This window comes from Eriocheir sinensis, chromosome 25, assembly GCF_024679095.1.
Source record: "Eriocheir sinensis breed Jianghai 21 chromosome 25, ASM2467909v1, whole genome shotgun sequence".
In the NCBI taxonomy this organism is placed as follows: Eukaryota; Metazoa; Arthropoda; class Malacostraca; order Decapoda; family Varunidae; genus Eriocheir; species Eriocheir sinensis.
Genome location: NC_066533.1, coordinates 4,949,124 through 4,976,165, shown reverse-complemented (window position 1 = coordinate 4,976,165; position 27,042 = coordinate 4,949,124). Strand labels below are relative to the sequence as shown.

Below are 27,042 nucleotides of genomic sequence, written 5' to 3'. Positions count from 1 at the left end.
ATTGCAGTACTATATGGATAACATATTCACTGCATTATATTCCACTATACTGATATGAAGATAGATTTGTGGGGAAAAGTGTAGGAGAGGGAGGCAAGAAGAGTGTGGACTGGAAAATACCTCATCACTTCACAGAAACTAGAGAGATGATGAACATGATGGAGGATGAAAGTTGGGGGATGGGCTGGGAGACATAGTAAAGGCCGGGTCATACGAGTGTTATTTCAGCAATTTTTGACGCCGGTACTTTTTCACGCCGGTGATTTTGCCTCCAGTGTGGTCACACGATGCTAGCTGAAACAGAGGGCGCGTTTAGGCATATATGTAGAGCGGCAACAGGTAAAGGCAATTAACCTTTTCATTGCTAAACGCTTGCAGCAGGCGTTAGGCGTATTTGCTGGTGGCGCTAAACGCCCGCTGCGATCTCCACCCGCACTCAAATCTCCCGCGTATGAGAGTGTTCCAACACTAAGTCTCACAACACAGGATTGCCAATTGAGTGGATTCTTCACTAAATTTGGTGGAAAATCATATCAGCCCAGCGCAGCAAATGTACGGACGAGTAACTGGTGGATGTTCTTGCCCAATATTGCGCCATTTTTGCATAGCTTCACCCATCACCTGACTGATTCTTTGACCAAATAGTTGTAAATATTGCAGTTGGCAATACTCCCTTGCCAGAATCTGAAGAAAAGATGTCCGCAGTTCCCTCAATACGGCTGATCATCCCGCACGCACCGACGTAAGTGTTAACATTCAACACTCCCTGAACGTGCATGTACTTTCACAAGAGAGGCATACATAACCAACTCCTATAGATCTGGACCTCCTCTTTCCAATGGTGTTTTTGGTATTTAGCTGTGATGAATAGTTTTTGAAATACAGAGGTTAAAAGAGACCCCCCATTGGGCTCCCCGACTGCGCCTGAGGGGATAGTCGCGTCCACACCGCGCGCTAGGAAAGGGTTAAGAGATTAGCAAGGCAGTTAAATCTTCTTTGATGTCTTGCCACCAGCTGCACTTTTGGTGAACTGGGAGTCTTTGAAGGGGTGTGTGTAGTTGTATGTGTATTTGTCAGTTTGTGTGTACATACATGTGTGTGTGGGTGGGGGGGGTATCTCTCTCTCTCTCTCTCTCTCTCTCTCTCTCTCTCTCTCTCTCTCTCTCTCTCTCCCACACAAAAAAAAAGTAAACGTAAAGGTGTATAAAGTCCATTGAAAAGAAAAGAGAGAGAGAGAGAGAGAGAGAGAGAGAATAGGAAAAGGATTAGGGGGATTAGAAGGGAAAGAGGGGGAGGAAGAAAAGGTGAAGCGTTCTCAGTATTGAGAATACAAGACGCGCATGTTCGTCTTCCTCCATATCGAGAACACAAACCGTGTTTTGGACTTTGCCGATGGCAAAATTCTTGAGATCGATGATAAAATTGCCGAAATAAACACTCGTGTGACCCGGCCATAACGGTGGTGGGGGGCAGGTGGGGAAAGGAGATAAAGAGGTGAGGGGAAAGAGGAGGAAGGAGGGAGGGAAGGACTAAAATGGTATGTTAAGGAGGGTTATTTCGTGATAGAAATTGTCTGCTAATGCATACTCTAGTACAAACAAATACACTCACTTTCTTACTTAATAATGAAAGTCAAGTAAGACATCCTCTCATATACAACCACAAACATGGTATCCAAAACTCTGCACCAACCAAAATAACTCTCAATTTATGACATCAACAAGTATGTCATCATATTGCTGATGGTTGAGTTGTGACATTGACAACTATGTCATTGTAGTGAGGGGGTTAAATTCATGAATATTAGGGGCAACAACTATCTCCTTTTCATGTCTGTATATACCTAGTTGTATTTACCTTGTTGTGGTATACAGGAAAAGAGGTTTGCTCATAGTATCCTGTCTCTGTATCTCCTATTATCTGACTTGGCCTTGAATTCATGAATCATCTTTGCAAGGACCCCATCCTTTTACAGGACATTTCAGGCCTGCACTATTCTTTGTGGAAAGTTGTTCTCTTATTATCTCTTCTACTGGCATCCTTTTTCATCTTCCTTCCATGGCCTCTTGAATCTTTTGTATACCTACCATGATCTTCCTTGTACAATTTTTCCATTCCATTGACTCACTCAGCACCATAGCTGGGCACGATAACAGAAAACCTTATTCCCGATAACCGATAACTGATAATGGAAAACCTTATCGGTGATAACCGATATTCGTTAACTGGAGACAAATATAGACGATAACCGATACCCGATATAAATCCAAAATTCCGATACTAGCTAGCGATAAGTCCGATAGGCGAAAACGATACTATATTGATATTTCAAATAAAATACATAGATAAATTCAAATTTTCATCTGTATTTTAGAAAACTTACAAAACATGAAAAACCACACGTTGACACGTAGCTACCTATGGACGGTAATACTAGAAACACCTGAACCGGTGTTGTGTTATTTGGCGTCCTCATCGTCAAAGTTGGCGCTTTTGTTTACAAACACTGGTCTCTCGTGAACTGTGCATGCTCAGACCAGCAAGCGTAGACCTGTACAGTCTCACAAAACTTTTTAACCATAATTAAGAGTTGCTGGAAGGCCGAATCAGACATACAGTACCACTATCACCATCCCCGCTGTTTCTAGAATGACACTCTGTACGAGTTGTATTTATATGTACCGAGTGTCGTTCTAGAAACAGTGAGGATGGTGGTACTGTTTGTCTGATTCAGCCTTTCAGCAACTCTTAATGTGTTAAAAAGCTTAGTGAGACTACCGGGCTACGCTTACTGGTCTGAACATGCGCAGTTCACAAGAGACCAGTGTTTGTCAACAAAAGCACCAGCTGTTGAAGATGGGACACCAAATAACACAACACCGGGTGCCTTCAATACCATGGCATGCTCACCAATGAGTATGGAATATCAAATTTGAGGCAGTGAATAATAATTTTGGGGGGCAAAGTTAAATGATTTTTTCTCTTTGATATACTAATTTTTGAGTCTAACATGAAAAATAACCTAGTGTTTTAATGTTGATGATCTAAGCATGAAATCTCTTTACTGAAGATATTTCATTCCCCCAAGTTTTTTTCAAACAACACCGGGCGCCCAGGCCACGCATGCACAGTAGGGAGGAGACTTTTTTTTTTTTTCTGAGGCGGAAAAAAGTAGCGATTATCACTAGTTTGGTAACAAAAGTAACGAAGATACCGATATATATTTAAATAAGTAGCGGATGGCCGATAACCCGATTTTGTTATCAGCGATAAAGTATCGCGATAACTTATCGCGATAACGCCCAGCTATGCTCAGCACCCTATACACCACAATCAGACCTCATCTCTCCCTCCTCAGTTCCAGTGTCAGTAGGTTCCACCCCCTCAATCTCTCTTTGTATGTTAAGTCTCTTAGGCTGCGTTTACACCAAGTGAATCGATTCGATTCAAATCAACACGTTGATTTGCCACATTAATTCAAATGGGACTGTTTACACCAGGCAAATTGAATCATTTTGAATCATGCCACACCATGGTGATTCTAGTCACTGATACATGCGGGCCCATTTTTTCATGAGTCATGGCGAATCTGCAGAGGAGTAAGCATCCACACCGGACATCTTGATCAATTTAGTACGAGACCAACGTGCTATATGTGATCCTTGTGATCCTGTGCACCGAGATTGGGATAAATTTTTTGTGGGTTATTCATCAAATCTGAGAATAAGTCCAAACTTCCCAAATTTATGCCTTTTAGCATTAATTTCATGCTCCCATCTTCTTGTTCTATGCCTATGCCTATCACCAACTCATGTAACTGTTTACTCCCTCCGTCATGTCATTAATGTAAATTGCAAACATGACCGGAGCCAGCACTGACCCTTGTGGAACTCAATTGATCATTTTTCTCCACTAGGAAATCATATCTCTGGCCACACTGTCCTCATTTCCCTATTCTTCAAAAAATCCTTCATCCACCTCAAAAGCCCTGCTCTCAATCCCCCGATGTTCTTCATCTTCCACAGCAGTCTTTTATGTGGCACCTTATCAAATGCTTTCCTTAGATCCAAATAAATTCTGTCCGTGTGTGTGTGTGCACAAGTTCATGCATGCATGTGTGTGTGTGTGTGTGTGTGGGGGGGGGATACTGTACTCCTGGAAACAACAATAATAACAGCCCATTTTTATACCTCAGCACAATTTCACTGAGCAGTGTTGTTTGCTGCTTATTGTTATTGGAATGGTGTGTTCAAATTGGTAAACATACTCCAGGTGACAGATATCCAAGCTCTTCTACATGACCATGATGAAATTTCATTTTTAATCAATATCACTTATAAATGAGACCAATAAAGAAATAATGGGATTACTGATGTAAGCTACTGAATAATGTTCCAGCCAGTAATTTTCTCTAATACTTGTGTCCAGTTGTGAATACTTAAGTTCCGGATCTATCTTTTAAAGAGCAAGTGATGTGGCATCATCTCTAATTACACCAAATATTCTCATAATTATGAATATCATTAATAATCATTATAAAAACCAAAGGCTTCCTCTCCAAGCACTGAGGAGCAGCAAATGCAGTCAATTCCATGTTCTTTTGTTCTATTAAGAACATCATACATTCATTTTGCCACAGAAACCTTTTGCAAGGCAACTGTGTTATATGAGAAGGGGAGAAGTACTTTAACTTCTTATCTGAAAACATTATTTGTAACAAGACAAATTTTTTAGTGATTTTATAAGTACCGTATGTACTGAAAATAACTAAACATCAAATTACTCATCTTGGTTTAATGGCCTAATCATTATGTATTTTTCTTATGGATCAAAATGGAAAGGCTGCCAGCAGTCCTTCTTCAGTGCAAGATAATACAATATGTAAGAACTCAGTTTCATTATGACTTTAGACTCCACAGATATTTAAATCTAGCTTCAATGGAGCTTCAAAACAAGGATGCTTCTGGAAAGACTCACAAAGGTGGTGGTTTCATTTTTTGCATGCAGTTCCTCCACCCTGGAAGAACAATTTGAGTTTTTATGCAGTTAAATGTGCTGATATTCATCAAAAGAGTGTTCTCTGCATGATTTGTATGCATGCATCCGATAGGTAATAGATTAACTGCATACATCATATATACATATCTGTGGTACCTCATCTCTTCTGAAAATCCATTCAAGGCAGGTTTACATTCATTAGGCATGAATGCTGTGATTGATTGCTGTGGTGGATGTGGGTGAGTAATCTTTTTCTCATTTAACTGATGTATCTGGTTCCTTGAAACTGAATCACTATCATCTCACCTCTACTGACATCTTTTAATGTGAATAGTGTGATGCCAATAATTTGATCAATCTTCAAGGAGAAAGCCGAGAAGGAAGAGCAAGATGCACAGATGGCGGGCTGGACCACCACAGCACCAGCGTCACCCAGTGAAGGAATCAAACACAAGATAGTGGACTCCTCAGTGCTACAGGAGCCATCACAGCCACAGCCTCCGTCCCTGGACCAGGTGAGGTTGTGTGCAGGGTTGGTGAGCACCTGAGTGTGGCAAGGCAGTGAGCAAAAAGTACCTGCACACTAATCCACTAATTTTGCACCCAGTTGTGGTACCTCATTGTAGATCTTGGGATGAACTTGCACACCATTGAGAACAAGTTGCTGCTTTATAATGCTAACCAAATTCGCAAATTTTGTCACCCTTGCTGTTGATACAAGGACTGAAACTAACTAACACTTCAGCCACGTATTTTTGAAAACTCATGGCTTTTGTGATATTTGAGCATTTTCCTCACTTTCATTTTAATTCATAAATAATTCGCTGTTTTGGGGGAGGGTCTTTATCAAGAATATTTGACAAAGATTTCATTGGTATATTGATGTATTTAGGAACTATACACTCAATTCAATTTTGCTTTTACCAAAAATAGTTGGAAGAAATTCATGTTTGAGAGCCACATAAAACTAACTAGTTACTGTGTTTAAATATAGCTAAAACAGAATTCAGCCCCGGATTCAATGCATCAGCCAACACTAGAGGAAAAAGATTGTCAATCACAGTGGTTACTTTAGTTCAGTGGTTCTCAAACTTTTTTGTGAGCGACCCTATTTGGAACATTTCAATCCTTCATGACCCAGAGTAAAGAGAAAGAGGATGTACAGTGATATATACACTTTATTTTGAAAAAAATAAATAAGGTGTACAACTTTTCATTCACAAAACTAAACTAGTGGGATCCATCGCACTGCTTTTCTCTTTCACAAAACTAAACTAACAGGATTCCTGTGTCCCTGCGACCCATCAAAATTGATCTCGCGACCCATAGTTTGAGAACCACTGCTTTAGTTTCATGTTTTATTAATTTAAAAAAATCTTTTAATTTCATTCTGGTTCCCAAATCTTTCTGAACCTCAGTTCAGTCATTTTTTGTTAGGAGTTTCACACTCATAATTTCATGGTCTTCACTTTTCACCAAAAATAAGTTAGTGCTGTTGGACATATAAACACTTACCCTTTCCCGTCAGGGCCATCTGTGAAAATTGCACTTTTCTCATGACATGCAATGGCAAGAATTTCAAACAGTTTTACTTCTGATGTTCATAGCAAAGTTACTTTTCATCATAGAAAGTTCATTTAGGTGTCATTTTAAAGCTAAGTATTTTTTTTTTTTTCTATAGCCAAAAATGAAGAAACTACAAAGTATAATGCCAAAAATGTGAGCTGAATTTAGCTGACATGCAAAATTTTTACACACTACTCAAAGCAAAATCTGCCCCTCAAAAATTCAACATTGTAATTTTTTTTAAACCATCATGTAAGTAGCTGAATTTCCTTTCTAATGATATATATATATATATATATATATATATATATATATATATATATATATATATATATATATATATATATATATATATATATATATATATATATATATATATATATATATATATATATATATATTATTTTGACCAGTAATAGCACCTTGGATCAGTTATGTGTAAGCATGGTGGTATGGAGGGAGAGATAAGAGAAAGGGCATTGCAAGGAAGAAGGGTGGTAGGGTCTTTGGGACGAATCATGGATGGCAGAAGTGTGAGCATGGAAGTAAAGGGGGATTTGAGAAATACAATAATAGTACCAACCCTCACATATGCAAGTGAAACGTGGGCCTGGAATGAGTCAGAGGTCTAGAGTGCAGGCAGTGGAAATGAGATATTTGAGGAGTGCTTGTGGTGTGAGTAGAATGGATGGAATGAGTAATGAAAGTGTGTACAAGCATTTTGGAATGTGTCACTGGGGGGAAGGGAAGAAGTGTGGAGTGGTGGAAGAAGTGAAGCGATAGACCTTAAAGTGGTTTGGCCACATGGAGCAAATGGAGGAGAGTAAGATGACCAGAAGGGTGTATGTGAGTGAGATAGAGGGAGGGAATGCTAGAGGACGACCTCCAGTTAAATGGAGGGATAGGGTGCAAGAGTACGTTGGGGAGAGGGGGGAAAGATATTTGAGAAACTTTGAGCAGGCAAGGAGGGAGTGTCTGGATAGAGAAAGTTGGAAGCTCTTCTGCCGTGGCCATGCCCTGGTGGGAGCTCCTAGGAGCAGGCATCGATGAAATGATGATGATGATGAAAAGCACATATACATGAGACAGAGTAAGAAGGAATATTTTGTGTTGATGTAAACAAACACTACACTAAATTCTTCGTTGTTCCACAACAAGCCACCCACCACCTTCACTCCACCCCCATGTGGACAAGCTACAACAAGTATCAAGCTATCCACTCGGTCCCTCATCTAACATTTGAGGACCTGAGATATATTCTATTTTTAATATTTAAGAAAATGTTTTTGGATGACAATGAAAATCGTCATCCAGATGTCTGCTGCGGCAAAAAATTCCATGATGACAAAAATCATCATCGGAATGGGAAAGGGTTCTTGTTGTATCACTGAAGTAGCACCTCCATGGTGTAGTAGTTAGCATAACTAAAATCTGAAGACCTGAGTTCAAATTCCAGCATCTGCACACAAACCACCCAGCTGTTCATCCTCCCTTTTGTGGTGGTCAGTAAATGGATGCCTGGGGTGGTCAGTAAATGGGTGGAGGTAAACTGTGGTAAATCGCATGTCACACTTACCCTGTACCCTGGAGTAATGGGTTCTCACCCATTATATAGGGTCAAGGGCCAATGACACAGATGAGCACTGTGGCCACACTCAGCTGAAGCATATGCCCCTTGCTTCACCTATACTTTATTGAAATTGAGTTTATTTTATAATTAAGAAAAAAAAATTTTACAACCAGTAACACCACATTTTATGAGGACATGGATTGATTTATGATAGTTATGATATAATGTAAGACGAGTAATTTTTAAGCTATGTGGTTGACAACTTTTTTTCCTGCATATTATACAACCGATTTAAATGAAACAAACTCAATGATTTGGGAATCTATCTACAAAGAAAAGTAAAAACAAAATACATATGCATCTTGCAAGGCACTGACTAGACTTCTTTTTTTCTCTCTGCTTTGCCTCTTAAACCTAATTTTTCCCCATTACATCTGTTGTTTTCAGAAACTTTGCTTCATACCTTTCTCCATTTTTTTGTCACTAAATTATAAATTCTTCATAATTTCCTTCCCTTTCTGACTCTCATAAAGGTTACCAGTTACTCTTTATGATGTCTTCTCATTTAGGTATTTTCCAAACTTTCCAGTCTTTTTTCCCATCTATTAGTCATTTCTTAAACTGACATCTGTCACACACCCTCAGAATTTTTGCTCATATGACAAAATATACCTTATTCAATATCAGATGCATTTCATTTTACTTTGGCCTGAGATGCAGATAAGGACTCCAATGGCCTGGAGTCACAGGAGTATCTCTTTGGCTTGATGTTAGAGTATCCGCTTTGCATCTTGAGGGCCTGGTTTGAATTTTGAATGACTTGGCGATGACTGAGTGGTCAGCGTGTGGGTGTGGCGTCTTGGAGGACCCAGGTTTGATTCCCGCCTTCTGCTACAAGCCGACAACTTTCAGTCATTGCTGAGAGACCTGAAACTACCCACATGTTGTCCTGAAGAACACTTATAAACTTGGATTCTACATTAACTCTAAAGAGGATAAAAAAATTAGCTCCAAGGGGCAGCATGAACCAAGCAAGATAGTGCCACTTAAAACACTTGCCTGCACCATAATGGGGTGGGGCCTGGTGCTGGTACCATTGGCTGAATGTGAAGAAGAAAACACCCTGAATAGATCAAAATATCATGTGCTTCAAGAAATGACAGTTCCCTCCATGACCAGTACTATTCAAAAATCCATATAAAATTAGTGCCCCCCCTAGAAACACTCCTGGGCTGTGTTTGAGATTGGGAATTGGGACTCTAAGTACGTCCTGAGTGCTCTCGAATGCATGACGCGGCAGCACGAGTTGCCAACTCAGCACATCCACTCCGCTCCCAGCTTTGAGAGGTGGAACGCCTCTGTGCTGTGATGAGTCATCAGCAAATATGGCACAAACACATAAGTGCTTCCATTGCATCAGGAAGATCAGCGTACCCCATTTTCCTGCAAGTGAGATGCCGTTACCATAGCAACAACGAGGCTTAGTAAAAGGACAGCCTTTATCTTTACTCTTGCAGCACTCTTGGAGCACTGGCAGTTACTGCGGCAAGAATTTCTTTTACACTATGATAGATACAGCAAACACTGCTCTCATTCACGTGGTATGCTCTCCCTACCGCAACGTAACTCATCCCAAAATGTAACTTCTCCTAAATCTGAATTCTTCTGCAAGGTGAACACCTTTCTTGAATGCTTTGGGGTGCTTTCAGCAGGTGTTTTGGTAGAACAGTGTTGCCACTCACGCCATGGCTACTTGGTGTGATGAGCGGGAAATTTTAAAATCCTAAAAAAATTCTTACATGACAATCCGTATCAAACTGAAACCGTACGATTTGAGGGACGACTGTAATAGGAACTATCACTTTTCAAAGTAAATGAGAAATTCATATATTTAGGATTAAATGCTTTCTCCAACAACCTGCCTTGTCTGCAAACCAAGGACCTCATGACGCAAGACAGACGCTTGGGTCTAGTCAAAGGGTACCCCCACAGCTCAAGGCCTTCAGAGTCCTTATCCACATCTCAGGCCATTCCAGTCAAGCATTCCAACATAAAAATATGCAAAAGTTCAGTATAAAGACAGTTTTTATCACCACATATCTGCATTAATAGGCCATAAATACATTCTAGTACTGATGAAAAAATCGGCATGTCAATTCCTAGTGAAATCTCGCTCAAAAACTATTCCATAAAATCAATGTTAACACCTGATACATATCAGTGACAGGTATGACTTTCTTACATATAAGATGGTGCTGGTATACTTGACTTCCTATCAACAGAATCCTGTCATTAATTAGGCAATTAAGCAAACCAAGGCAAGGTACCATTGATTTAACCATCCACTTTAGACACTCCTCTGGGTGACAGAGTGTGGTGCTGCCTGTATGTGGAATCTTGCTAAATGTTACATTATTATTAACACTAATACAGCACTGCAAATGATAAGAGGTTAAGTAATCCATACACTTTAATTATAATTAAATATTAACATAAGCAATTTCAACTAAATGCATTTTTAATAATCTGAGAAGATAATTCTTTAATTTCAGCCTGAAATCCAGTTAGCCTTAATGAAGAATCCTCAGGCGACTGAGGTATCAGGTTTTGAACCTTCTAACTCTGAACCTCCTTCCTCCTCTTCCTTTTCATTCACAACAAGGTTAAAGTTTTGGATGTCGGAAGTACACTCAGACAAAGGCTCAGAATTATCAACTTGGGTATAGAACATTTAAAAGTACTGATGTATTTTCTCACCATTTGACTTTTTAACTTTAAACTGTATTAATAAAAAAAAAGAGGTTATAGGACTGAAAATCTGAAGTTTTCACTCATAAGTATTCATTCATTGGGGTCAGACAGCTCAATGGGTTTGGGGGATGCTTTGTAGCTGAGAGATTGTGAGTTCAATCCCAGCTCATGGTGGCTTCTCAGCAAAAGAGGTAGTGCTCTCTTGTACCCCTAGAGCTGTATGGTCTTAGCTACCTAGCTTGGGGGAATTATTAATCTGCTTTAATCTCATGTGTTCATTCCATGGTCTCAACTTGATTTGATGGCATTGAATATTTATGATTTTCAAAACTTTTAGATGTTCAATTCCTTATAAGCTGACCATATGTAGGTACAGTATTAAAGAATTGCATAAGTATATGTATGATCATAAAAAAATTCTATTATGCAGTTGTTAATAGATCATTTTTGTATCAAATCAGAATCTTTCAAAATATCTTTGTGACTTAGTGGAGTGTACGTGCCTCTGTGCATATTCCAACAAGTCTTACACTTGTAACAACTTTGGAAGCATTGTCAGTTGTTAAAACATTGCATGGAAATGAGAACATTGCATTAACTGTTTATATATAGAAACTTCATACAATTGAGGTAATGGTGCTACTGTAAGCTTTGTAAGAATTTTTCCAGTATGTTTCAACTCAAGAATTATAGTATATATGTAGTATTTTATTTGCACTGGTTGGCCATTACACTACAGGCCATATTTGAACAAGCTTTATAATGCCTTTCTATTGAAGAAATAGTGACTAAATACATGACTGTCTATGTGCTGTCTCTTATTTTGATATCCAGACCAGCACACAGAAGGAAAGGAGGGAGTGGCAGCCGTTACTAGTTGTGATGCCATGACCGGCGAGTCATGCGAGGGCTGTGTATAGAGATATAGATAAGCAATGACTAATCCATCAATGACTGTAGTTTTCCTTCACTCGAGCATGACTACATTTTATTTGTCCTGAACCTTTTGATACATGTCAGAAAATCCATACTTTTTTTTACCTTAACACTTTTTTTTCACCTGAAATCTAATTACTGAATCACAATGGCAGACACCTTTGTATTCCCAGTATATGAAACTAGGCAGTATATTTTTTCACATTGTCAGTTTAAACACATGATAATCACCTTCATATTCCCAGATATAATGAGTACTGTCAGAATAATCACCAAAATGCCCACATAGAGACTCGTCAATCATGAACTACCCCTGAAGACACTCATCTCCCACATCAAATTTACTCACTTGGCAACAAGCAGAGACTGCCCTCTTATGACAGCCTAGTTAAAAAAAGTTGAGAATACTGACTTAATATGCTCAAAAAACTGAAAGCCACCCCGAAGAACCATCTGAAACCGAGTCTGCTTAATATCCACTTCCTGTGAAATTAAATAGGTCACATCAGAGGGATCTTAGGTGATTTCAATCTTGACATATAATGCATAATGGAAACTTGGTTGTTTGAGTCAGATGAGAATAATTGAGGCTACGATGCCTAAAACTAGTGATCATACAGGTGGTGGCTTAGCAGTTGTCTACTCTGCATCACTGGCAAATGTTTCTCAGATAAGTGTTAGCTTAGTTCCCTTTGATTATGAGTTGCTAAAAGTGGATCTAAAACTTTATCAAAAGAATTAAAAGGATTTACAGGCTGGGTCATTGGTGTACATATAGGGGCTATATGGACAAGGTTGGGCAGCTTCAGGGGCTATATGGACAAGGTTGGGCAGCTTCAGGGGCTATATGGACAAAGTTGGGCTGCTTCAGGGGCTATATGGACAAGGTTGGGCTGCTTCAGGGGCTATATGGACAAGGTTGGGATGCTTCAGGGGCTATATGAACAAGGTCGGGATGCTTCAGGGGCTATATGGACAAGGTCGGGATGCTTCAGGGGCTATATGGACAAGGTCGGGATGCTTCAGGGGCTATATGAACAAGGTTGGGATGCTTCAGGGGCTATATGGACAAGGTTGGGATGCTTCAGGGGCTATATGGACAAGGTCGGGATGCTTCAGGGGCTATATGGACAAGTTTGGGCAGCTTCAGGGGCTATATGGACAAGGTTGGGCAGCTTCAGGGGCTATATGGACAAGGTTGGGCAGCTTCAGGGGCTATATGGACAAGTTTGGGCAGCTTCAGGGGCTATATGGACAAGTTTGGGCAGCTTCAGGGGCTATATGGACAAGTTTGGGCAGCTTCAGGGGCTATATGGACAAGTTTGGGCAGCTTCAGGGGCTATATGGACAAGGTTGGGCAGCTTCAGGGGCTATATGGACAAGTTTGGGCAGCTTCAGGGGCTATATGGACAAGTTTGGGCAGCTTCAGGGGCTATATGGACAAGTTTGGGCAGCTTCAGGGGCTATATGGACAAGTTTGGGAAGCTTCTGTGGCTATATGGACAAGTTTGGGCAGCTTCAGGGGCTATTTGGACAAGTTTGGGCAGCTTCAGGTGCTATATGGACAAGTTTGGGCAGCTTCAGGGGCTATATGGACAAGTTTGGGCAGCTTCAGGGCTATATGGACAAGTTTGGGCAGCTTCAGGGCTATATGGACAAGTTTGGGCAGCTTCAGGGGCTATATGAACAAGTTTGGGCTTCTGGGTCTATATGGACTAGTTTGGGCAGCTTCAGGGGCTATATGGACAAGTTTGGGCAGCTTCAGGGGCTATATGGACAAGTTTGGGCAGCTTCAGGGGCTATATGGACAAGTTTGGGCAGCTTCAGGGGCTATATGAACAAGTTTGGGCAGCTTCAGGGGCTATATGGACAAGTTTGGGCAGCTTCAGGGGCTATATGGACAAGGTTGGGCAGCTTCAGGGGCTATATGGACAAGTTTGGGCAGCTTCAGGGGCTATATGGACAAGGTTGGGCTGCTTCAGGGGCTATATGGACAAGGTTGGGCAGCTTCAGGGGCTATATGGACAAGGTTGGGCTGCTTCAGGGCTATATGGACAAGGTTGGGCAGCTTCAGGGCTATATGGACAAGGTTGGGATGCTTCAGGGCTATATGGCCAAGGTTGGGCAGCTTCAGGGGCTATATGGACAAGGTTGGGCAGCTTCAGGGGCTATATGGACAAGGTTGGGCAGCTTCAGGGGCTATATGGACAAGGTTGGGCTGCTTCAGGGGCTATATGGACAAGGTTGGGCAGCTTCAGGGGCTATATGGACAAGGTTGGGCAGCTTCAGGGGCTATATGGACAAGGTTGGGCAGCTTCAGGGGCTATATGGACAAGTTTGGGCAGCTTCAGGGGCTATATGGACAAGGTTGGGCAGCTTCAGGGGCTATATGGACAAGGTTGGGCAGCTTCAGGGGCTATATGGACAAGGTTGGGCAGCTTCAGGGGCTATATGGACAAGGTTGGGCAGCTTCAGGGGCTATATGGACAAGGTTGGGCAGCTTCAGGGGCTATATGGACAAGGTTGGGATGCTTCAGGGGCTATATGGACAAGGTTGGGCTGCTTCAGGGGCTATATGGACAAGGTTGGGCAGCTTCAGGGGCTATATGGACAAGGTTGGGCAGCTTCAGGGGCTATATGGACAAGGTTGGGCAGCTTCAGGGGCTATATGGACAAGGTTGGGCTGCTTCAGGGGCTATATGGACAAGGTTGGGCAGCTTCAGGGGCTATATGGACAAGGTTGGGCAGCTTCAGGGGCTATATGGACAAGGTTGGGCAGCTTCAGGGGCTATATGGACAAGGTCAGGCAACTTCAGGGGCTATATGGACAAGTTTGGGCAGCTTCAGGGGCTATATGGACAAGGTCGGGCAGCTTCAGGGGCTATGTGGACAAAGTCGGGCAGCTTCAGGGGCTATATGATAAACCTGTTAGACACCTAATATGTGGTGATTCTAATTATTGGATTGGCAGCCCTCTTTTGAAACCATTCTCCTCAAGAGTTCCTTGAACTGATTCATCTGAATAATCATGGAAATCATGTGTCCCATCCAACTCATATCTCAGGACATCCTTGAAATAATTCTTCTGTATGCTTAACTAGTGTGTTAGATGTTGAAGTGAAAGCTACTGATTCTACCATATCTGATCACACTTTGGTTACCTTTGGCTTTGAACTTGTTAAGCTCTTATCATATGATAAATTAATGAAATTCAAAAACTATAGAGATATGGATCAGAATTTAGCTTGTTGTGAAGTAAGTCATCACTTTAGTATCAATATTTCCAATCTTTCATTAAATTATTGGGTTGATGTACATTATGGTGCACTCAAATCAGTGTTTGATCATAGTTTTCCAAGGTCTAAAAGATGATTACAGTACAAGATGATGCCCCTTGGTATGGCCCAACCATTAAATATTTATCCAAAGGGAAAGAAAGTTGGAAAACTAAATGCAAATGGTGGCAAAACAGAATGATGATCATGAGGATCTGAATTCTCATAGCCAGAGAACTCAATAGTCCTGATTTATGCAAGCAAGAATTTACAGTCCCCTAAAAATCAAAAGTTGGGAAGCTATAATCTATAGAAAAAATTATATCTGGAGGTAAAAAAAAAAATAATAATAATAACGAATGGATCAACATCCTTTAACGGTATTTTTTTCCCAATACAAATATTAATTGGAATGGTGTGTATTAAGTAGGTCTAGAACCCTTGTGTTATGCACAATGTGATCACTGATGAGGCACCACCAGCACATGCAGGACCATGAGGTTAGTGCACACCCACACACAGCTAGGATGGGTCAACTTGGCATTTTCAGAGTGCTGTAAATAAACAAAGAGAACTTTAAGCTTCTAGCACCATAGAACTTTGAGTCACAGTTCATTGCCAAGTTGAGGAAATCTTAGCTTATTTCTCTCACTCTTTTTATTTATATTTGTTTATTTATTTTTATTGAATGCCAATTATGTGGTATGCATATTTTACTATTCTTATTGTTACATTATTTTGCTGAATTTATATTAGTTTTGAGTCAGTTTATTGTCAAATTGAGACTATTTTATCTTATCTATTTAACTCCATATATGTATCTTTTTACAGTACGTCATGTTTTATATATATATATATATATATATATATATATATATATATATATATATATATATATATATATATATATATATATATATATATATATATATATATATATATATATATACTTTTTATCTTTACATTATACTGATAATTTTATACAGTATCAGCTTTGATTCTTAGTTGGCTTTGGTTAAGGGTATTTTAAATTGTTTACTTTTTAATGAATGCTATTTAATAATTATGTAAAGTGCATACTTGTATTATAGTACCAATATCATTTCATTGTTCTGCCAAATTTATATTCATCCCTTACCTCACCTTACTTTGTTTTATTCTGTCTCATGATTTACTTCGCATCTTTGTGCATTTCCTGGATTTTAATATTGATCTTGCATAATTTTGGTCAGCTAATATTCACCCATTACTTCAGAAACTAAATACTTATATTTTATGATGTCTAATACTTCACAGTCTAAATGGTTTTACATTTTGAAGCTTCTGCATGATCCACTATCACTTCTAAGTACCAGAGGGTGTAAAACCTATTAAGGTTTCAAATTTATCACAAGATATCACTGCAGTCATTTTAGCTTTGAGTTGGCCTTATAATGTTATGTACAGCCATCACATTCTGGTAACATAACAAAACTTAAATGTTGTTGCATGGTACTGCGGTTTTGAGATGAACATAGTCAAAATTTTCACTTCTCTTAAGCTCATGAGGCATCTGAACCTTTGTGGCCAAGTAGGTTTGCCAATTTTTAGGTGCCTCACCAAACTATACTTGCATCAGGAAAACTGCTCATGAAAAGTGAACCAAGGTATGAAAATATACTGTTATCAAAAATAAATAGTGATATATAGTCTTTATTTTGACAACAGTTTATTTTTTACCTCAATTTGATTCTCCAGGGTAGGCTTGATAGGAATACCTATTGGAAAGGTGGAATAAAATTGGGAAACCTGCCCTAATAGTGTAAGCCCTTGGTATAATGATAATATCTGGACATTATAAATTATCAAAGCTTGCTGAACATGTCACAAATAAAGACCTACATTCCATAAATGCATTAACACTTGGCAACCACCCAACCATATTATTTTGTATTTTTAAATATCTGCCAAATGTTTGCATTATGTTGGGCATGTGTTGGTGCTGGACATGTAGAAGCAAGTCCTGATGATATTTGTTAATAAGTCTTGTCAATGTACCTGATTACTTACTCAAATTATCATATATGCAGTGGTACATCATCTGCATGTGGAAACTTTGGCATACATTACATTAAGATTGGCAGCAGATAATCTAAAATGTTGCTTTTCCCTTGTAGGTGGAGTGTGAAATAGAAGTTCCTTCCCCTAACGAGACACAGCATTCAGTCCAGAATGGCGACGCCAACTCGGGAAAGTGGGAGAGGTTCTGAAGGCTTCATTGATATTCCTGTATGATGAAGTATGAAGTACATTTCTGCCCTCTGATGCACTAGTGATTAGTATGAATTGTGATATCAGCAGTAGCCATGCAAATATGTCTCCATCATTAATATAGATGATTTTGTCGTGGTGAAATAAGGATATGCTAACAGTTTGTTGCATGTACATAAAAATTCTACTGAATTTTCCTTTTTCTACTTTCAAGACATGAGTATGCCACATGCCTGTCATAAGGAACATTTTCCATCAAATTTTCTGCATGGACCATCAGAGAGCAAAGGTTCTTCATTTTAATCTAATTTGACCCTTTACACACTGTTATACATGTCTGTCTTGTTGAAGTTCAGCTCTAAACTCTAATAAAAAAGAAGAAAAAAAAGGATACTCTTGAAGAGTCTAGGAAGTGGAGTGAAAAAATTAAAAAAGGATAGGTTTAAAGTAGATAGAGTGAGCAACAATGAACATGAGAATATGTGGTGACAAAAGCGTGGAATCAAAGGCTAAGCTTTCTTGTAGATCTCCCTGAGATCTTAGAAAACAGTGACTTAGTTACGGCATTCACATGATGATAAATTGCACCTGTCCAAGTTATAAAACAAGGCATAGCATTTAATTTTTATAAAGAATATTTGCAGTATTGAAGAGAACATATTCTAAAATTTGTCTGGTACATGACTGTCTAAAACTGGGTTTTATGTATCAGAGGAACGAGATACGGATAAAGTAATGCAATAAGATCCAAACGGTGTTAGTTGCCTGAACAAAAAAATAAAGAAAGGGAACTGTTATGCTAATACTAAGCAAAGCTTTGGTGATGGCAAGTTAAATGTTAAAACTATGCTGCAGGCATATTTTTTGTATCAGTGTTTATAGTTAAAAAATAATTAAAATTAATTAGTTTTAGATTGCACATGATTATAACTGTGATTTATATCAATCTCCCTAGTCAGTAAGCACATACCTCTATGATCTTGAATTTTTAGAACAACACCAAAGAATGTTCAAAGATAACTATAAAGATATGATATGTATGTATGAATCTGTATTCTCATGATACACACAATTGGTGGGAACATGAAGACTCAGAATCAAAATGCCTTAGCAAGAGTCTGATTTTAAGTTACCTAACCAAAAAAATTCTGCAAACCTTAAAACTTTAATTATTATCATCAGGGTATCTATTTTATGGTTGTTCAGCGAATAGGCCATGATCAGATATTAAGTTTCCCCAAACCAGTTATTGAAATAGTGAATATGAGGCGTGTCGTGCGAAAGTGATCTAACCCTCAAAAATGGCGGGTTGGAGTTACAGGCGGGAACCTGTTGTCCTGAGGTTCAATTATCTTGTAGTGATGTCAGAAAAGGCAAAAGCGAACATCCTGCAGGGTGTACTAAGGTTTAAAGTGGCTTGTTTTGGTCCAAAATGTGGTGCAGACTAACTTTAGATCGGGAGCGATAGACTTTTTTTCGATTGAAAAAATTTGTATAAAATGAGGAATTAGGCACAGCAACAAATTTTTTTTACAGAACACTTCTTATTCCATACACTTTAAAAATGAACCTAAAACCATGACTTTCTGGGAAAAAAAAACAGTGCGAGAGGAGAGAGTAAATAAAAAATTTGACCGTAACCAAAATTTTGTTTTAAATTATTAAAAACTCAGTGGCATGAAAGATCTAGCCTAAACATTTAATTTGATGTATAATAGTAATACATTGCACCACTTTATTCGAAAGTAATCAGTAATTAACTTTGACCGCTAATTACTCAAAACTAAGGTCGGGCGGGTTAGCCCACTTTCGCACGACGCGCCTTATATGTAACAATTGATTCTCATGTCTCAATAATGGTAACCATGTCAGTTTAAATAATTCTGTAGCATTCATCATTTATAATTTTCTTTAACGTTCTTAATTTTTTCCAAACATGCCAATCACAAAAGTTATTTAACCTCTGTGAAACAGATACAAGGATTCTGAATGTCACGAGTAAAATATATAGCACTTCTATTAACCCTCTCGCGCACCATAAGTTTCAATAAGTTTTCTTTTCCGCACTCATTTCAAACATCAGGTCTCTCGCCGGTCGAGGCAGACTTTTTAGCGCATCGAAAATTTTTGTTTCTCAGCTACTTTCTTCCCCCAAACCTGCATTTATCATTATACATATATCAATGGCTTCCATATTTGTTGTAGTTTTTCATGAATCAATAAAAAAAATATAATAATAATAGTAATTCACAGGACAGTTTATGGACATGGAATAAAGTGTGCATAAACAATTTTTCTACTTAGGTCATGTTCCCACCTCCATAACTAAAAACTTTGTGGGTCAACTTTTCAAGGTAGATGTATTTATAATAGCAGAATTTTATCAGGATTCTTATGGTTCCTTCAAATCTCCAATCGGACAATTAGCACCATGAAATTTTTGTGGAAAAGTAAAAATATTGAGTAGGGGAGGAGGGAGTGGGTCTAGCGGGGACAGAAGTACGACTCCTGTCCTGTCCTGTCCTGTCCTCCACGCTGTCCCATTCCGTGCCTTCATATCCTTCTGAATCTAAGTCTTTTTCGCTCTCATCACTTTCTCTCGCAAAGTGGGGAATGCTTTCTGTTTCACTCTCACCACTACTTTCACTGTTTGAGTACAAGAGTGGGTAATATTCTTCAAATTTCAGGGGCCTCCGTGCCATTACGTATTTACATCCTTACGTAATTCACAAAATATAATACTCTCCTGCCTGTAAAGAGAATAGAATACAAATTACACCCAATCAGATCACTGTATTGCACTATATAACACTATTATCACTGTTATGCGGTGGGCTGCATGGGCATGCGGAAGCCCACAAAAAGTTTAAAGCCCACAAAGCAGACTGACTGATGAGTGACCGGACACTGTCTTTGTTTTCTCAACCGCGCTCAAATCTGTGCATGCAGAGTGTTGCCAATTAGTTAATTTCGGAGAGGGTGAGGAAACTTACCCTCAAACAAAAAATGACACAATTGGAGTGAATATAACTATTTAAAAGTAATATTTTTTTTTCAAATTGACACCAATGGCGTCACGGTGCATTTTGGCCCTAAAAAATTTTACACGCCATTGGCGTCACAGTGCGCAAGAGGGTTAAGAAGTAGAATTCTTGCCATAAGTACATATCATTCCAGCCAATATCAGATCTGAGAACTATACAACTCTTCTGAAGCAACTTTGACAAGTTAAGGTCTGGCACATGTAGTAAATGAAAAAACTCTTAATATAAAGCATAAGAACAGGACATGAAGAAAGGCCAAATAGTCATATGTATGCCTTAACCCGTCCACTTGGGTACAGCCACCTGTGTCCAAACATGAGTAGTGTTACTGGTTCGTTATGGCCACTAGTATCTGCGGCCCACAACCCCAAGTTGAAGTAAATTGTATAATGTAGTGAATCACCACGACTGTGAGGCATTGGCCTCTAAACAATACAAAGTAAACTAAGTAAGTAAACAAATGGCAACCCACCACACATGGCCCAGGTCTAAATACTTGGTAGTTTAGTTCATCCTCTTTCCACATCTCTTCCCCCAGTGTGTGTGATGGCAAAGATGGGTACTTATGAAATTTAGGAGGATTTGGCTGTTCAATTCTTCCCTATTCTTGAGGTGTGTCAGGGCTGAATGCCAGCAGTCACAAGTGGGTTTATTTTATAACCAAACCCACTAAGTACCAATGACGTTTGAGTGAACAAAATACTAATGGCTGCTTGGTAATGAGAGGAGCATGCTAATTTACATTCCATGTTGTTTTGCTAGTCTCATATTTGGTTCATTTTTAGCTGTTTCTCAGCCACTCATAGCTTCAAGGTAGCAAAAGAGGATGGGTTACGAAGCATGAAAAGCATGGAGGTAGAATTGGTGGAGTCGACATCAGCCCTAAAAAGTGAATCCGCCGAACTGTCATTTTTACGACCACATGGTTGTGGACACCTGCCAGGTGTCAGGTGTTGTCAGCTCTAGCTCCCTCTTAATGGGCTCTGCCAGGCTCGCCCACCTGGAGGTAGCAACTGAGGTAGTGGCCAGAGCCATGGCCGTGTGCTCTCACCCGGGCTGAGTATCCCCCATCTTGCGGCCGTAAAGGTTACAGATCGGCGGTTTCACCTCAATGAATGGGATTAGCGGGCCATGTTGACTCCACCAATTCTACCTCCATGATGAAAAGACAGTTGTATGTCTGTGCCATTAAGTTGAAAAATGTCTGATACTATAATGCAAAATCTATTCATGATACTGTTGTTCACACTGAAATACAATGGATAAATTGACAATGGTTAGAGGTTTATCTGATCTGTAGTAATGCGCTGCTTGGCTAGTTGCCTGTGCTTCATGCAAACCTGTCCACTCTTAGCATAGTAACCCCTTCGGTGCCAAGAACAATAACCATCGATTTTTCAGGATTATGGTACTTAAAATTACGGGAAACAATAATCACAATCATCCTATTAAAAACTTGCGGCCACATTCCGCCCTAATTTTGATGCAGATCTCTTATGACTTTCAAGAACTAAGTGATGAATAGGCAGGAGAGAGAATCCCAGTCTGTGCCTAGGCAGTAGGGGAGGGGGGTTAATCCCCACTCCCTCTACTCCCTGTCTTATCTCATTTGCTTCTCACCACCACCACCGTCCTACAACCTCCCCATCCACCCTTCATCACTCCGCCATGGATCCCGCCCCTACCTCCTCCCTTGTCATCTAGGGGAGGGTTATTTCCCCTTTATCCTCCCTCCTTGTCCTTGTGCTCCCCGTGGGCCTCTCTTGTGCCATGTGGTGTCTATCTCCCATCACTACATCCCTGTACCACCCCACCTCCTCTCCCCCTATAGCACAGTGTATGTTTACCCACAAACCAACTTTCTTGTTCTTGAAATTTAACAGTTTATAGAATGGACAGATCGGATGGGAGGTGAGGGGAGAGGTGGGGGAGGAAGTTTAAGGGAGGGGAAGAATGAGGGAGGAATGGAGTGGAACCACAATGAAAACAAGGCTAGACATTCTCTTCACAGTCAGAGCTGCATCTTTGATAGGCCATAGCTCTGTAACTGTTTGGTCTAGAATGCTGTAGTTTGGGGTATAGGACATGTAAATACATTCTCTAAAAACCCCTTTCCCAACCCTGGGGTCACCAAGACCTCAAAATATCAAACATGGTGTTATTATATTATAATAACACATATACAACTAAACTAGTGGGGTCGCAGTCATGTCTAGAGGTGCATGATTGGGGTCGCCTGAAAAAAAAGGTTGGGAAACACTGCTCTAAAACTTTAGGTATAACTTCCCTAAGTTGAAAAATGACTATGAAATGTAGTCTGGGAGGAATCTCTGTCGAAACATTGTGCACCAGAGGGGTCAGAGGTAAATCAAATTAAATCATGATTGGTGGTTGCAAAACTACTAAAGAAGTAATTTAAGATTGTCCGATTTTATATGGATATTATTACAATGATTATGTTGAAGCTTGTGAAGAAAGATTTTTATATGATGTTCATCGAAGCAAGTGTAATGCACAACTATTTAATTCAAGTTGATCATTATTCGTGATATGCAGGAAACCCTCGCTATTTGACAAGGTTGCATTCTGTATCATGCGGTTGAATAACAAAAATATTGATGATCACAAACTGCACACTAATGAATATGATAAGAGCCACACATGCAGTTAGCCTTGGAGTTTGAATTTGTTCAGCAGCAAGAATGAGGCGGGTCTTCCACCAAGCCCTACTCACATGAACCAACTCTTCCCTGAATGTGTCAAAATCTGACCTGCCAACCCTCTTGACATTGATTGTTTTAAAGCTTTCTGTGGGATCTGCCCTAGACTCAGCAGATGGTTCTTCCCTTGGGTGTACACAGCTGGGATGGCCTCCAGCCTGCACAATACTAGCCAGTGCAAGGCTGTCAGTGACTAATGTGACCTTGGCTTTGGACACTGACAAGGGTAAACATCAGCTGAAGATGGCTGGCAAGGGAATGTACCAGCAACCCCAGCTATTTGTGTGTGGGCAGAGTCATAGCATTTTTGCCATTGCCAGTGACAACCTGTCTCATTTGACCTCAACTGCAGTTGCTTCCATTACAGGGCCACCTGTAAGCTCATCTGCCAAGATAAGCTCTAAAGCCCCGTTCACACTGTGCTGACTCTGGGCCACGACAACCCAGCGACTTTTCCATTTGACAAGTTGGTTCCCACGCTCCAAGAAGGGGGGGAGGTTTTATTGGGGTCTTGGTGTCTTGCCGACTGTCTGGGACATTCGGCCAACTAGTTGCCAGCATGTCGTGCTAACCCTCACGGCTCCAGACTCGCGTCACGACGTCGGCACCGCATTCGCCAAGTCTCAAGACCTCTTTCAAGACATGCCCGACCCTTTCACATCAACATCCAAGACCTTGTGTACCCTAGAGTCGTGGGTAGTCGTGGCCCAGAGTCGGCAGCCACCTACTTAGAAATTGAAATGTCAAAATGAAGATTGCAAATTGAACCAGCAAAAAAGGGTAAATACAAATATCAAGAGAATGAAAGGTAGAACAACAAACAGTCAAGTAACGGGGGCTTCCTGTACAGTATATGCTTATGATTTACTGTTGTACTCTACAAATTTTATATGAATAGCTTTACAAGAAGGATTATAAAACAAGATTATTTTTCTAGGGAATAAGAAGCACTAAATATATTTGATATGCATTCCAAAAAAGAGGTTTTAATCTTCCTAACAACTAAACTGGGTCTGTGAAAAAGGGGAAGGGGAGGAGGGTAGGAAGGGGAGGAATTCTCCGGCGCTTGAGCGAAAACGAAAGATTACTAATATAGGAAAGTCATGACGGGAACAGTGAAACATTATTCAAACTGTCCAACATATTAAGACAAAACACATCAACTGCAACTGGTAATAGCAAGACCTCAACCGTGGGAAAGCTTTAAGCACTGGCGTTTCAGGCCTCAGCGAAGAAACCACGTGGAAATTTCAACGAGGAGATAATTATGATAATAATAGTAATAATAATAATAATAATGATAATGATAATAATAATAATAATAATGATAAGTTATTATTATTATTATTATTATTATTATAATCAAACAATATCGATCTTGGCTACATTAAAAAGAGAGAGAGAGAGAGAGAGAGAGAGAGAGAGAGAGAGAGAGAGAGAGAGAGAGAGAGAGAGAATGATAAATAGAGAAGTTACAATGAAGTTAAAAAACAGATATAGTATATACTACGGTCTATGTTATGCATCAAAGAAAAATTTGTACGGGACATGAGATTGAGCAGTGATCATGTTAGTGCTTGCTTGTACTGTTGTACATTGCCATGTACAGTCATCGTCAGAGTCAGTCATGGCGCGCCGCCTTGGGTTGCGTGACGAACAGATTTACTCTGAGTTATTCATTTAGTATCTAATTTTGAACAATAACTGAAAAGTTAGAATAAGTGAATCACTGATTCTGATGACTGATACAGATTGACTGAGTCCGATTCACTGTAAAAAAAAAAAATAATAATTCAGTGAGCATGCCGCGCTGCAAATGTCTTCGATAATTTTTTAAGTACCGCAAAAAGTACAGCAGGATTTTTTAGTGTGGTCCGCGGTAGTGCGGTATTTTCAGAAAGTTTGCGGTAGTGCGGTACTTTTTTGTGATGCGGTACTACCGCACTAAGTACCGCACCTGCACACCTCTGAGAATTTTGTGTACTGGTGGATCAGCAGCTGCCATCTGCAAACCAGCCTGTGAGAGATGTCCGGCGTCCGCTTTGAGGCTCTGCCATGTTACAACAACCCAAAGCACTTGACCCAACGAGCCAACAAGCTTGATTGGTTGAGTCAGGTGAAACTTGCAAGCTCTGCCTCGAGACTTATTGCAGCTTCACTCGAGTAGTATCAACATATAACGATATTTTGGTCAAAACATCATTAACGTAAAGTTTGAATATAAGAGCACAGAATAAAAATACTTCAGGCTACGTGAGGAATCATTTATTATAATGAAATAAAAGGGATCCAACAGCATTCAAGCACACTGCCCTGGGGCCTGTCCCTCTTGGCAATTCCCATACTACTGAAGAGACAATAGAGTGTAGATCACTATCGAGGACAACACTGGCCGGGCAGTGATGATGCCGCACCAGTCTCCTGAGGAAAACTTCCAACGCCATAATCGCTGACAACTCTTCCTCACCTGCCCAAATCTGGGGGACTGCGGTCCCCTGCTCGTACGCCTATGGGCCATAGTACATCGGCGCGAAAGCGTTTCTGTATACCTGGCGCCAGACTGGATGACATTTCATCAACTGTCGCTGCTGTAATGGAAAGCGCGAAGGAGGACACAGTATATCTTATTCACGCGGGCACAAACGAAGCTTAACAACTCAATCTGCCGGCAAAATGCCGTCATGTCATTAGGCAATAAAAAAAAAAAAAAAGTCCTCTCACCAATGTCTCGAATTCTACCGAGAATCGATGCGTTCGCCAGTTTGGACACCAAAGCTTTCAGTGTTAACATGCACTAGTCTGAAGCAACTTTGTCACGACGAAGGCGTAGTGTTGTCCAATGCCTGGCATCGCTTCACTGAGTGTCTGTACTTGTTCTGTGATAACGGCCTCCACCTGAATGAGATTGGTTCGTAGTTCAGGTTGGAGGAGATAAATATTAATAATGGTACATAATATTTTTTATGCAGGGGTTCCCTGAGACATGAAAACTATTTCAAGGGATCCACAGAGAAAATTGCCCTAAAGGGAAGAAATTACAGTACCCTCTCGAGTTTCGCGCTATCCGAGTTTCGCGATCCTCGAGTTTCGCGGTTAGTCCTAAATTCTTACCATCCCGACTTTCGCGCATTATCAACCCGAGTTTCACGCTGCTTTGACATGTACGAGTCACGCCTACTCACCATTGGCGTCACGCACGCTACCTTAAAAGGTAGTATCACACTGGACGTTTTCCTTCACACATTGTGGCTATGGGAAAAGAGAGAGAGAGAGAGAGAGAGAGAGAGAGAGAGAGAGAGAGAGAGAGAGAGAGAGAGAGAGACTTATTAACACGTTAACCGCGTTTAAACTTCCCGCCGCATCCTCCCTGTCGCGTTTGGATCAACTCAGCGCAGCGTCAGTACCACGCGAGCTCCTAACTCGAGAGGTGTGTAGCTTCACTCTGCTTATGAGCCCCTATCGTGAAAGGTAAGATAGAGAGGACGAAAACAAGGAGAAAGGAGAAGGGTGTGGGGAGGGAGAGTCAGAAAGGAGAGTCAGGTCAGGGCTTTGGTCAGGACATGACCTGACTCAGGTCAGGTCATGTCCATACCTGTCACACACACAAAAGGTGAAATGAGAAGGATGTGGGGAGTATGGGGCAGAAAGGAGAGTCAGATCAGGGCTTTGGTCAAAACATGACCTGACTTGTCACACACACACACACACACACACACAAGGGGAATGAGAATGGTGTGGGGAGGGAGGGGCAGAAAGGAGTCAGATCAGGGCTTTGGTCAGAATATGACCTGACTCACCCTTCTGCCTCTCCCTCCCCCCATCCTTCTTATTTCCCTTTCTGTGTGTGTGTGTCATGACATGACATGACTCTCCCTTCTGCGGCTGCCCCTCCCCTCTAACTTCCCCTTAGGTGTGTGACGCACAACCGGAAA

The 27,042-nt window shown here is 40.4% G+C and overlaps 1 protein-coding gene and 1 long non-coding RNA gene across 6 annotated transcripts in view; one reads left to right on the top strand and one right to left on the bottom strand.

Moving 5' to 3' along the window:
- LOC127003227 (protein FAM177A1-like) overlaps nucleotides 1–19,809 on the top strand; it is a 28,214-nt gene extending 8,405 nt beyond the window's left edge. For 2 of the 4 annotated variants that reach the window (XM_050869609.1, XM_050869610.1), the window contains exons 4-5: nucleotides 5,364–5,513; nucleotides 10,687–11,694. In XM_050869609.1, coding sequence (XP_050725566.1) covers nucleotides 5,364–5,513; nucleotides 10,687–10,860 — 324 coding nt within the window. In that variant the 3' untranslated portion in view covers nucleotides 10,861–11,694. Of the gene's footprint in view, nucleotides 1–5,363; nucleotides 5,514–10,686; nucleotides 11,695–17,252 lie in introns of those variants that run through there. The other 2 variants (XM_050869612.1, XM_050869611.1) reach the window with 2 other exon arrangements.
- The window catches only part of LOC127003230 (uncharacterized), a 79,673-nt gene that overhangs the window by 32,944 nt on the left and 19,687 nt on the right, over nucleotides 1–27,042 (bottom strand). The gene's annotated exons all lie outside the window — the stretch shown is intronic.